Here is a 13,748-nt window from a genome sequence, read left to right as displayed (position 1 = left end):
AAGACAATGAAGTAGTTATAATTTACTGCAACAAGGTTTTGGTGGGATTTATTTAATCTCTGACACTGTTGAAACTGAAACATGGGTCAAATGGAACCTTTTTTGAAAGTTGAAGAACAACAATAAGAAATAATTTGAACTTTCTAAAACCACAATGAGCCTAATTCACAACTACTTAGAAGTGTGGTTACGCACACTGTAGGCTTGTCATCAAGATTTTTATAATTGATTTTTCTTTTCATTGAGAAATTAAATAACTAATGAACTGTCATTATTGCATTCAAGCGTATTGCAAAAACAAAACGGGAGGTCAAATGAAACAAATCAATGACCAAAACTAGAATGACAGCACACACGTCATGGGTCAAACTGACTTAATTGTAGATTAGAGCAGAAAGGAAAGTTTAAACCTGTTAAGTTGTCACACTGTAAAATTTCCTTCGCGTGTTGCTACACAAACCAACGGAAAGCCTTGTCCAAACCTCAGCCAGTCCTGCGTGCTCGGCTGCAGAACCTCATCGCCCGCCACTGTACGCATCCAAGTGGAATCTCCCTGAAAATTAATGTGTTCTCGCTTATATAAAAAAAAAAAATCGACTTGTTTGGCCCACCTCGCGTGGGACTCGCTAGTGGGACGTCCATACATAATACATGTGGTAGAAAGAAAAAAAAAAAAAGAGTGAACGCGACAGAAAAGGCAATTCCGACAGAAGTGCTAACACGTAAGTCTTCAACCACTTACAAGAGTCCAGTTTTTAACAACTGTTGTTAAAATGCTAACAGTTGCTATGCTAACATTGTGCATCCCGCGCGGAAAGATTTTAAAATTTTAACTTCGGTAGCACAGTCCCAATCAGCTATGCTACTATTCTAACATGCTAACAGTTTTTATGCTAACAAGAGTAGAAAAAGTGCTTACTGAGGCAGAGTCAAAACCAATTTACATTGGAACCATTTCAAAGGCAATTAGCTCACATGCTAAGACTTCTTAGGCTAGCATGTAACCTATAACCAAATGTTTCTTTTGCCACCTGGTAGCCCACCACCCATATGTGTTTGAGACCCTGCGCTAAGAACTTTCCCATGTCTTCACAGGTGACCGCAGCGAGTCGAGGGTTGCTGAGATGATGATGGACCATCTCAGCGAGACGTGTCTGGGCAAGGAGAACGCCGAGCTGGTCAACAGCATGGCCGAGGCCAAGCCGCCGCCCGCCAAGCTGCCTCGCATGGAGCAGAACGGCAGCCCCCTGGGGAGGGCCAGGCTGGGCAGCACCGGCGCCAAACTGTCCGGACTGCCCTACAAGCCCGCCAATCACCTCCTGAAGACCTACCATAGGCGTGGTACGTTGCTTTTACACGTTTTAATTCCCTCAAAATTGAAATACGGTATGCCTGTAGAACGCGAACACCGAGTCCTACCACAAACTTCCGACATTGTCTGCTAGTTATTAGTTTATTGTGTTTGCGTTGGAATGATGTCTGCTTCTTAAACAAACGTACACATTTAAAAGAAGCGCTTGGAGCTACAAACAAATAAGATGCTTCCGACGACTATTTCGAATTAGCCTGCGTCTGTCACTTTAACATTGGTGTGTCTCTTTGCTTTACATAGCGTTCACATTTGATTTCGTACCATCCTTTGTTTGCAACTATTTTACATTCGCAGTTTACACAGTCGCAGGGTGCGCTAAGTTTTATATGCTCATCGTAGCACTACGGGCGACGCTGTTAGCATAGCGAGCTAGCTAAGAGCGTGTTGCGCCAGATGACTGCTCGTGCTAAAAGAAGCGCTAAAGTTCTTTTATAGCGGGGCAAGGAAATTGCAAGCCAAAGACCCAAGTCATTGGCTGTCGTTTAGGAAATTAGGAAATCTGAAACATTGGAAAACAGTTAATATGCTGTGACTTAGGGTTAAAAAACATTCAAATTGCTTTGCGTAAAAAGACAAAATGTTATTCTTAATTGGTAAAGTGTCTTGGTTTGAGGTTTAACGGCCTGGACAATTTGTAGATTTAATAAAGATTTGGTGCAGTAATAATAATAATAATAAAAAAAAGCTGTTTAACCCAAGTTTAACCCAATCACACTCATTTCCAGTTAAAGTTGAGGATGTTTGTACCTCCCCATTCATTCCCCTCTGCCTGCACGCATGCGCTCCAAAACTCTTAAAACTTTCGTCACAATGCTCCTTTAGTCATCGCAGCATGCAAACGCACGCACACACACTCGCACACACATTTATTGTGTCAGACAATGGCAAACAGAGGAGCACTGTGAGAATCATCCCTGTGTCGTGCTGCCTCGCTGCTGCTGTGTCATCGCTCCTCCGACTTTTTTGTTTACCCGCCCGCAACGTTCCCGTCCTCCAAGAGCCACTTTGTGATTATGACATCACCCCCCCCCCCCCCAAAAAAAAAGAGGTAGCAAATTATTTTTTTTAAATGAACGACCTTAATTTTTTTTCCACTTATATTTTCTTTATATATGTAATCCGGTATAGAATACTCAAACCGTCTCCACTGACCTTTATTTGTTTACCCGCCTGCATCCTCCAAGAGCCATTTTGTGATTATGACATCGTTTTTCTTGAAGCCCGCCAAAGCTGTCCAAAAAAGAGGCGGGGCCCCCCCTTTTTTTTTTTTTAATAGTTACGATGTTTTGTTTTTGAAATGAGTTTGGAAAAGCTGCAGGTTCCGAGTCTTAATTGCACTTGGCGTGAGTACGGTGGCTTTGTTTTGCTGGGAAGGCGTCCTCGGATGGGCCGTTCTTTCCTCGCCGTCGCTCCTTTTAAATCTGCGACTGTGGCGCTCCAGCTGAGAGAGCCTAATTCCTCACCTTCATCATTCCGAGTGGAAGGAGCGAGGAGAGCCCAGCGGCCGTGCCGCGCCGCCGCCAAACCTTCACGAGAGGGCCCACGTTTCAAGCTTTGGACCACGAAACAGTCGATTATTGTTTAATATTCCAGACCTATCCGTGATAAGTGAACATTTACAACATACTGTCAAAATTATTTCGGGAGAAACCGCAACTCCTTTTGACGGGCTTATTTTCTCATTCCTGATTTAAAATCTGTTTTTGTTTGAGAGTTGTTAGCTGTGAAGGCGTCCTGGGATGTGCCGTTTTTTTTTTTTTTTCCTTTTTAAATCTGCGAGTGCGGCGCTCCAACTGAGAGAGGATTATTTCTCACCTCCATCATCCGCGGCGGAAGGGCCTCGCCGAAGCCTTGGCGAGAGGGCCCACAGCGGGCATTGTGTCCGAGCGCCGGAACAATATTTACCGCCGCCCGTCTGCGGGCTACCCGGGAAACAAAGCCGGTATTGATCCTCCCCCGCCCGCCCCTCTCAAATGAACCTACACAGCAGTCTTTATTGTTAGATCTTTATCTATTAAAATGGAGGCAGGAGGAAAAGCAGCCCTTTCAGCACATTCCCGGGCATCTGTGGGCCGATTGATTGTTTTGCCAGGGCTCTGCGCGCATCTTCTGGAATGCCAGGGATTGGGAAATATTAGGACGTCTAATGGGGAGAGGACAATGGTGTGAGAACATGACCTCGCTCTCGTGGATTTAACATTTCATCGCGGTGTGCTTCAAAGTACTTTTCTTATTTAGGGAATTTTTAATATTATTTTGCAGGTGTAGTGATATTTAGACAGCTTTTGAACTTTTAACCCCGTTATGGATCCAAAGGTCCGACTAGAGGCGAGTATTGTGCCCATTGAAGATTCTCATAAAAGAACTTTGCCCAGATTTCAAAATGTGGTCCACCAAGCCAACATACATAGAAAATTATTCCCAGTTGTGTTTGCTTTTTTAGTGGTACTAGAACCATTAAAAAAAAAAAAAAAAGATGGCTAATTTATGCTCGTAGGACATATCAAAGTCTGGAGGGATAAAATATTAGCAAATGTAGAAACATCTTTTCTTTGCTGTTGTTCCAAAACTTTTGTCAAAGTACTCTTCCTCCATTTCACACTGACCAAAGACGGCAAAAAAAAAACCCGACTAAAACCGCATCTTAAAATGAGCTTCAGCATGGGTTACTATGCAGCTTCTTTTGCTGCCAAAGTCTTTCATTTCTCACTTTGGTGTCGACACAAATGGACGACAGGGTCAAGATAGAAATTGTCCAATAAAAGACGAAAAATGTTTTTTTATGATCTTCACATGGCCTTTGTGCATAGACAGCAATCACTCAAAAGTTTGCAATGTGTGTGTGTGTGTCTGGCAGGCAACATGCTGCCCGTCTTCTGCGTAGTGGAGCACTACGAGAACCCCTTGGATTTCGACAGCAAGGAGGAGCACGCCGAGTTCGTGCTGGTCCGCAAGGACATGCTCTTCAACCAGCTCATCGAGATGGCGCTGCTCTCGCTAGGCTACTCGCACAGCTCAGCCGCCCAGGCCAAAGGTAAGAGTCGTCGTCGTTGTGCACTTCCTTATCCCCCCTCCCCAAAATAAAATTTCGAAAAATATTCAATCTTCCACCAGGTATGATTCAGGTGGGCAAGTGGAACCCCATCCCCCTGTCATACGTGACGGACGCGCCTGACGCCACGGTGGCCGACATGCTGCAGGATGTCTACCACGTGGTCACGCTCAAGATCCAGCTGCACAGGTTAGGGGCGCTCACGTGCACGCACACACACACACGCGCACACACAAACGCACGGCAAATTACTGCGGTAGCTCGAAAAACCCGGAGGGGAGACGCAAGTGAGCAGGAGGAGGATGGCTATCCATGCATTCAAGGCCAGCATGCTGGAAATAAACACAACCTTCTGTGTTCCTGCTGCTGTGCGAGTGTGTGCGCGCCTTTGTTGATGAAGATGGGAGACAGAAGGAGGTAGAGAAGTGACGAAAAAAATGGAAGAGCAGATCTCGAGAGACCTGCCTCCACAACGCTACGCTGGCTTAGCATGCAGCTGGCACCGGTTCAACACCGGTGCCACTTGGATGATTGCGGGTGCCCGTCTGTGCGCGTGTGTGTCGCGTACCTGCGTTGAGTGTGTACCGCTGGACGACGCAAGACGAGAGCTCGTTCCGAAAGGATTTAGACCAGGGGTCACCAAACTACGGCCCGCGGGCCGGATACGGCCCGCGGGACCGTTTAATCTGGCCCGCCAACCCTGAATAAATTGTATTATTAAACTTTTTTTTTTTTTTTTGCTCATTTTGCCTGCAATGACTGCGTTTCCCCAGTAGATGGGGAAGCGCTCGCCTGCGCATTTACTACCGGAAGCCGTGTCAGAAAGCTCGGTGCACACTCACAAGTGCGTGTACGGACATGGCGCACTCGCGCTCCATTTGTATCAGTCCCGAATTTAGAGCGTGGGCTGTGACGACAGCATTCTTGTAATTTGCGCGCTGAGCTTTCAGATGCAGTTTTGCGCTAAAGCCACCCACAAACCTTCCCCTGGAATCCTTCCGTTAAAATGTCGCCCAAGTAAAGCAGGGTGAACACAGTGCCGAGCGTTTAAAAGAGTTGCCAATTTGGCTCGACGTACGCGACGTGACGTTCAGCCACATGAACGTCAACATCTACCCGTCACAGATCGAGGTAAACGGACCAACACCTCGGATCTCGCCTAAGAATTGCCACAACAAATTTTACTCCAGACTATGACGCACTATCAAACTTGAACAAAAAAGACAGCAGTGTCTACAAGCCTACTGGAACCTACAAAAGGATTATAAGGAAGGAACACAAGAACTTTAAGAGACTGCTCATATGTGTCAGAGAGGTTCTGCTCTGACAACTGAGCTGAACTTTTATCTATTAAGATTGTGCATGGCACAACAGAAAGTTAATGTTCCATGTTTTTTTTTCTATGAAGAACCCAGAGAGAGTTATTTAGTTATTTATTTCCTGTTTTTTCTGTGAAGAACTCAGAGAGGGTTTAGTTATTATTTATTTCATTAAGAGTGTTATTATTTGTTTCCTGACTTTTTTTCTGTAAAGAACCTGGAAAGGGTTATTAAATAACCGTTATTTGGTTATGTGTGGCTTTCTGGAAAACAATAATTTTTTTAAGCTCCCCTACGATCGTCACACTTTTTCTGTTACAAACTGCCACCGGCCCGCCATCAGAGAAGGGAAAGGTTATGTGGCCCTCACAGGAAAAAGTTTGGGGACCCCTGATTTAGACGAACATGTACGTTCTAATTCAAAGCCTCTGCCTGTTATGTAAAAAAAAAAAAAAAAAAAAAAAAAAGCCCAGCACAAAAAGAGCTTTGATAACATTTAAAAAAAATGATTTATTTATTTTGACAACTTAAATGAAGGGTTTTGAGTGAACAGACAGTTTTAAAAAAAGAATTTCCCCCCTTTCATGTGATTCAGAGCAATTCTTTGGTGTCATGTGGTCATATCTGCCCGACAAATTCCAACGCAATTCCTAAATGAATTTACTGACTCATACAGAGACCTTTTGATGGTTCTAATACGTTGTCCATCAAAGCGCGTATCTCAAATTCTTTTGTATCCAACACCCCCCCATGTATTGTGTTACATAAATTATTGCGAAGACATTTCCGTCCTAGTCGTCAAACTCTTGAATTTGACACCCTTAGACCCTGGGCTACCCCGACAGGAGTAAAAACGACACCAATTTGGAATCAGCTAACACGCTAATCGACTTTGTGTGTACATTTCCCGCGCCTTGTTGTTATTTTCCCCATTATCTCGCCCCCCCACCGATCCACATCGCTTGTCCCCCACCTGACTACTGCAGACATGTAGCCAATGTTTTGGCAGAGCGCGTTGAGAAGGTAGAAGTAAGACAAAATAATAGCGGCGGCCACATGCAGCTGATGTATAATTCATGCATCAATCCAGCAGATGTGTTGTATAAAGTAATTAACTAATCAGAACAATCAGGAGAGCAAGAGAGAGAGAGAGAATATGAAAGCAAGGGAGCGAGAGGGAGAAAGAGGGGGAGAGCGAGCGACTAATCTCCAGATGCATCTGCTTGATGCGCCAAATGAAATCTGTCTGTCTTGGAGGGGCGCTTGCAGCAGGAAAACTGAGAGGATGGAGAGCGAGAGGGAGGGGAAGAGGAGGAGGAGGAGGTGGTGGTGCTTCTTCTTTACAGCTCAGTCTAACACTTCAAACCCACCAATGCTGTATATCCCGTTTGGAATATACTGTACTTGTCATATGCACTCCTGAAAGTACCTCCGGACTGTAGCAGCCGGCTAATGAAATGCCCTACGTGTCGGCCATGTTGGGAAGGGCGACCTTCCCATCCAAGATATTGAAATAAAGTCGTAACTTGCTTGTTTCTTAACCCATTTTTATGAGGTCAAAGCGTATAACATTTGGGAAAGAAAAAAAAAAACTTGTCGTCCACTCAAATGAAACGCGCTGCACTTTGCCCTCCTAGCTTAGCGAAGGGGCATGTCGTGACTACTGAATCGGAGCGTCACGCGAGGTTATTGTATTATTCCGCCGATTTCAAAGATGGCTGTTATTATCCCCACATATCAAGGAATTGTCCTAACATTTTAATGAAGATTAAATCATGTCGAACATTGAATTACTGCCTATAATTTAATTCAAGATAGCATCAGTGCTATCTGCCTGCTCTCCATCTGAATTGTTTCTCATTGTTCCTATCGTCTTCTCAAATGCCCTCCCTCCCCACATGTCCTACCCCACTTTTTTTTTTTGTCTCCGCAGTTGTCCTAAGCTGGAGGACCTGCCACCAGAGCAATGGAGCCACTCTACAGTAAGAAACGCCCTCAAGGAGTTACTCAAAGACATGAATCAGAGCTCTCTGGCTAAAGAATGCCCCTTATCACAGGTGCTGAAGCCCAGTCTGCTTATTACCCCCCCTTTAAAACATATTCTAAGATCAACCAATAGGCCAGCTATGCTGCACAAAAGTACACACACACACACACACACTTTGTGTCCTTGACTTACTGTTACATTTTTATCAAATGCCCTGAGTTTGATCTGTTCCATTAGCGTTCCAATCCAAACCAATGAAAGCACATATTTGCTTTTCATACCCACAAAAATGAACAGTCAACAGATTTTTTTCATTTTATTTTTTTAGGGTTAGCGGTTCACAAACCTTTTGGTTCCGGAGAATCGGCTAAATTTGATAAATTGTGTAGTTGCCAACATTTTTTTAAAAAGTCACATATTTAGACGATATCAATTTAACTTAATTTTTTTTTTAGAGACAATATTTATAATGTCCATCCATCCATGCCCATTCCAATAATACATGTCATATATTTTACATGTTATGTGGACCCCAATTTGAGGAGCCTGTGGTTTACGGCACTCTTCCTGGCATCAGATGGTTTTCTTCCAATTGATCCATTTCCATTATCTCGACATCACAATATTGTTGTTGGCAAAATCTTGTGAGTTACTCTGCAATAGCCACACACACACTGTGTGTGTTGAGTGTGCATATATCCTGCTAACAGGCACTCCAGTCACTATATCACGGTGGCAGCTCTGGACTCGATGCAATGAAACGGCCATATTTCTCCGTGAATGTGTGTGTGTGCGTGTGTGTGCGCGCGTGTGTCGACGCAAAGTTTGTGCAATGCGTGAGTCCAAAGTGTGCTGCATATTGTCAGTATATGTGCTACCCCATCTCCTTTCAGGCTAGCCTACGGTCACCTGGAGACCCTCTCGTGCACTGTGGGTCTGTGTGTGTGTGTAGTTGTTGTATGCGTGTGTACGTGTGTTCTTTAGCAATGCGGCGGCGTGTTTGTGTGTTTAGCCGGGCATGAGCAGTGCGCTGATGATGTAAAGAGTCCCTGGGTGGCGTTCAGGCGGAGCCCAGCCCAGTCTGGTAATCACCCTGTTTACGGTCCATATGTGAAGAAGGCTCAGAAGAGAGTGCGCACACACACACACAGGCAAACACACACACACACCGATTTTAAATTAAATTGAAGAATGCCTGAGTTCTCTAGTGAGTGCAAAAAAAATCTCTTCAACTCTTCTTTTTATTATTATTGTATAACAATATGTCCGTTATTGAGCTTGTAGCTCGAGCTCTTTCTGTATGTTTGGGTGCTAATATTTTAGCGTGTGGTTTATCGTTTTCAGAATTTGTGGAAATGACTTCTGAGCGTTTCAAATTCGGTGCAATTGAGGTCGCCCATCTGTCTCGTATATTTGGGAGCACAATCTCAAAGATGAATTGACCTTTGATGGATTCCAGGAAAAGGCCAAATTGACCCTAAAAGGTTAAAATGGAAGAGGGAGTTGTTTGAGAAGATTCAGATTGAGCTTCGCCAATAAAAACAGGTTTTATTTGAATTTTGTTTCAAGTCATGTAATTATGGTAGCAAAGCAACAGCCAATCGTCATCGTTTGGATAAACCAAGTGCGGAAAAACACAAGAGTGAAGTTGTTTTCTATTATTCAGAGGCAACAGCTTGTGTGTAGCTTAGCAGCGCCGCAACCCGGGGTCATGAAGAAAATCTGCTTTGTTTTCACTTCGCACCTTCGCCGCAATCGACATCTCCGTGCTTTTGCCATCTGTCATCTCGGTAGGGTTCCATTTGACCCGACACGTTTTTTTGGCTCAACTTCTGTTACCTTGAACCGCGGTGGAAGTTGGAAAGCACGACTCAGGGGGGCCACCTTTTATTTGTCGACTATTTAGCTGGTTATTTATTTTAAATGGCGGCACGGTGCGCTAGTGGTCGCACATCTGTCTTGAAGTTCTTCTCCCCATCCTTGCGTGCCCCGACTTCCTTCCTTATCCCCCCCCCAAACAATGTTGCCAAAATGATTCAGTCCTTGGTTATCACCAGGGACTAAAGTCATCGGTGTCATGTCCACGAATTGAATATTCGTGTTTAGCCACGACCGCTACACTGAAGGCTTAAAAGCGTGTTAATCCCACTCGCTTCATTCAGCCAATCAGGGTTTAGCGATGTGGTTGGTCGCTACCAAGCTTGGCAGCCCCGCTTTGCCCACTTGGACAGGAACTATGGCAACCAACGAGCTCCAACCCCCCATATCTTCAGACACACGCGGATGCGCCAGCTGCAAAGAGTCATCAAAATGCCATCTTAGTGTAAATGTGTGTGCGCGTTTATGTGTTTGGGGGGGGGAGGGAGGGTTTTGTGGGTCACCCCCGTTGAGGTGGATGGCATAATTGAGCCGCGATGTTGGCGAGGTGGCAAATGCAGTTTTGCTCCCTGCCCGAATTGGATCGCATGTGCCCGATTGTGTAGGTGTGCTAATCTGCCCGTATGTGTGTGAGACGCTGCACCACACACACTTCCTGTCTCCCTCGATGGGGAACAGAGTAGATGTTGGGGCCTGATAGTCGCCCAGTGCCACTTCCTGGTCCTGCTGATAAGCTCAGTGAGCTGCAGATGGCTATCACACACACACGCACGACACACACAGGTGCAGAACCACGTTACCTGTTGACATGTAATAGAACCTTCCCAATGGTACCGAGATGGCATCACAGGGTTCTGTTATGTGTCGTGTTGTTGTTGTGTGTCGCGCACACGCAATCACGAGGCCGGCCCCCCCCCGCGAGAGAGCCGGCGTGATATATTGAGGGAGAGGGCTGATTAATGAGCAGCGTTTATTAGAACATCTGTGTCAAAGATGGCGCCGAGGGTAAGCCAGCCTTGGAAAAGCATTGCGGAGAGGGGGGGGGGGTAAGAAAGAGCGAAGGGAGCCTCAGCCCAGATACACTGTAAATAAAACATGGATGGCTGGCTGGAGGGGAATTTGGGCAGGCTGAGCCAGGTAGCGGTGGACGCACCAGCGTTCACTACATTAAAAGCCCAGATAAAAAAGGCTAAACTCCAGTAGGACGAAACGAAGGCCGTCATGCATAAATGTATGAGCCATTAAAAGGAATATTTTGCCTTGCTAACTCTCCACTCAGCTCAACTCAAATTGAATGAAGGCTTTTCAGACCAGCCACAAAAGGTGGCTTTGTAATACGCCGCATGTCCGAATGTGCCTCATCCCCCCCCCAACCCGGACGACACTAATTGGCCCCCCTCCCCTCCCCAGGTGTCGCTCGGGATACATTGATCCAACATATGCTGTAAACCGGTGACAAATCCAGTAGGACTAACTCGTATTTAGTCAATGGAAAGATGTAACTCAACATGACATTGGGTTACATTACACCAAACACCCGCGTGCTCTAACGCAAGCTTCCTGACAACTGTCCTTGTGTCAGAAATTAAATCAGGCCACAACAATCTTCCATTTTGTTTTGTTTTTTGGAGACCGCTGTTGCCACGAAAGGCAGTTGACACGAAATATTTTTCTTGAAATGCATCCCAACTTTCTCTGTTGCTAACACCGGTTAGCATTGCTAACAGGGCGTCTTGTAAACACAACAAATGACCCAGATTGCCTCAACTCCTCATAGTCAAAATAAATGAGGTGACTAGGAGGTCAGGAGTTGCGGGGATCATCTCCTATTGTTGCTGAAGAGCATCATCAGCGTCTCGGTGGAGCTTACTGCAACCTCCCCCAATGCATACATTACGGAAAATGATAAAGACGGCATATACCTGTGATTTAAAAACAGATGGTCGGGCTCTTTTGAATATGTATGATGATCAAAAACGAACCCCCCTCCACCCGCACGCCAACCTCGATATACACCCGGAGGCCAGCGAGGTGTTCAAACATTCATTTTAATAATGAAAAGGCGCCACGGAGGAGAAGAAGAACCTCTTTTCTAATTTCCAAGGAAGAGGAGGAGGAAGGCGCGGGTCCGGCGGCCGACAAGCTCCCCGCGACCCGCCAACTCCTTCAAGTCCGAGTCGCCAACAGATTGGTTCAAACGGAACCAGCTGCTGCCATTATTATTATTAAACGACTCCATACGCCTTGTGAAGGTAAAGATTTTCTTCTGTGCTCAACAGATGCACAGCTTCCCCGTATGATTAAACACAAGGAAAAAAAAAAAAACTCCAGACAAACTCTTGTGGCATTTGATAAAAAGGCAGAGTAGGCAAAAGGCCTTTTGTCATTTCCCTTTGTTGTTCTCAACCCAATCTGCTTGCATGCCGGATGTGTTTCACTCGTGCCGTCATTTCTGATCACTTCTTCACATCTGTGTTGCATGGGGGCCACCAAACAGAACCACTGGAATGCATTTGGCCGTTACTCGACAGCACTAAATTAATAAGTCTGATAACTGCTTCACATCTGTGAACTGTTTTTTTTTTTTCTTAAGTTCTCATTGATTTTATTTTTCCGCGGCGCTTGTTTCACAAATATTTGATTAATTACTATTTTATTTTAATTCCGCGTCGGGATTCTAATGTAACTGTCTGTCACTCTCTTGGCCCCACCCCTCCCCTCTCTCTCTCTCTCTCGCTCTTTCTCAATCAATCTCTTTCAGAGTATGATTTCCTCCATTGTCAACAGCACTTACTATGCAAATGTGTCAGCGGCAAAGTGTCAAGAATTCGGGCGCTGGTATAAACATTTCAAGAAGACAAAGGATATGATGGGTAAGCAGAACCGGGCGGGGTGGGTTTTTACAAAAAAGAAATCTGACACACAGACTTTTGTCCTTCACACACACACAAGCACTAATACAATATACTATCTGACTAAGTGCGTCTTTGTCTCGGCCGCTGTCACATGAAGCGGCCGACACATTTTTATCTTGTTATCTAATAATTTGAGATTACGCCGCACTATTTAGCAGCTGAGCTGATTTTGCTTTGATTTGATCCAATCACGCTGAAAATAAATGGAGGGTTACTGAGGGGGGGGCTTTTTTTCTTTTTTTTTTTCTTCCAACCAAGGCCCATTGGCCTGTAAATGGTCATTGTAGGATTAAAATCCCTCACACTTCAGTTGTTTAAGATCTATGTGTCTGCTAACTGCTTCACATCTTTGTTTTAGTTTCCCCTAAGGCACACAAATTGAATCGTAGCAAACTTAATGAACTTTTTTGCCTTATTAATAAAGTTTTTATTTTTGCATGCCCGCTGTTATTCTGTATTACTTCCCACGGTTGTCTGTCATTAATGTGCCTGGCTGACATATTGACTTTTGGTGTGCCCTGTCCCTCCGCAGGCATTCGCCAATCTTCCCAGCTGGAGGGCTACCTGGGCACGTGCGTCCTTCGCGAGAGCCCCCGTGCTAATGCGCTAGGTATGTTTTTTGACCACACACACACTTGGTGTCACCCACTGGCAAAGTTAAAATTCATGAACATTTTTCAGAATTTTTATCCAAAATATTGGACCCCCCTTTCCCCCCTCTCTCTTTCTAAAATATTTGATTCATGTAAGATTATGACAACTTTGGAGTTGTATTGATCGTGGAATGAGTATATTCAAAATGTTCAATCCCGACTGATTTCTCACGTAACCTCAGCCCCTCCTTCATTTCTTCACCCCCGCGGCCCACATCACGTTGCCATTGTGTCTTTAATCCGGGGCCCTTTTGTGGCACCATTCCACAGGAGGACCTCCTCCTCCTCCTCCTTTCGGGGACTGCATGCTCCTTTTCTCTATTCAATTTGCATGGCAATGCCCCCCAGCGCAAACACGCACACACATTCACATACAAGTCATGCCATCAGAGACCCGAGGATTACGGGAAAAAGAAGACGTGATTATTACCAGGATGATTTAGTTTTGTTGTTGTTGTTCCTCCCACTAACCCCCGTCACCCTCCCTTCCGTCATCATTTGTTTTTGACAAACGCTCAATAGACTCATCTCGGCCGCTCGCTTTGTGCTCGCTGACAGTCGAGAAACTGGCG

The 13,748-nt window shown here is 45.1% G+C and overlaps 1 protein-coding gene across 5 annotated transcripts in view; it reads left to right on the top strand.

The window, feature by feature from the left end:
- satb1b (SATB homeobox 1b) overlaps positions 1-13,748 on the top strand; it is a 44,486-nt gene that overhangs the window by 13,283 nt on the left and 17,455 nt on the right. For 3 of the 5 annotated variants that reach the window (XM_061288562.1, XM_061288561.1, XM_061288563.1), the window contains exons 2-7: positions 1,096-1,341; positions 4,230-4,406; positions 4,487-4,613; positions 7,677-7,800; positions 12,370-12,481; positions 13,056-13,133. In XM_061288562.1, coding sequence (XP_061144546.1) covers positions 1,125-1,341; positions 4,230-4,406; positions 4,487-4,613; positions 7,677-7,800; positions 12,370-12,481; positions 13,056-13,133 — 835 coding nt within the window. In that variant the 5' untranslated portion in view covers positions 1,096-1,124. The remainder of the gene's footprint in view (positions 1-1,095; positions 1,342-4,229; positions 4,407-4,486; positions 4,614-7,676; positions 7,801-12,369; positions 12,482-13,055; positions 13,134-13,748) is intronic. The other 2 variants (XM_061288564.1, XM_061288565.1) reach the window with 1 other exon arrangement.

This window comes from Syngnathus typhle, linkage group LG10, assembly GCF_033458585.1.
Source record: "Syngnathus typhle isolate RoL2023-S1 ecotype Sweden linkage group LG10, RoL_Styp_1.0, whole genome shotgun sequence".
In the NCBI taxonomy this organism is placed as follows: Eukaryota; Metazoa; Chordata; class Actinopteri; order Syngnathiformes; family Syngnathidae; genus Syngnathus; species Syngnathus typhle.
Note: the sequence above shows the minus strand (reverse complement) of the source record. Positions and strands in the feature narration are given on the sequence as shown.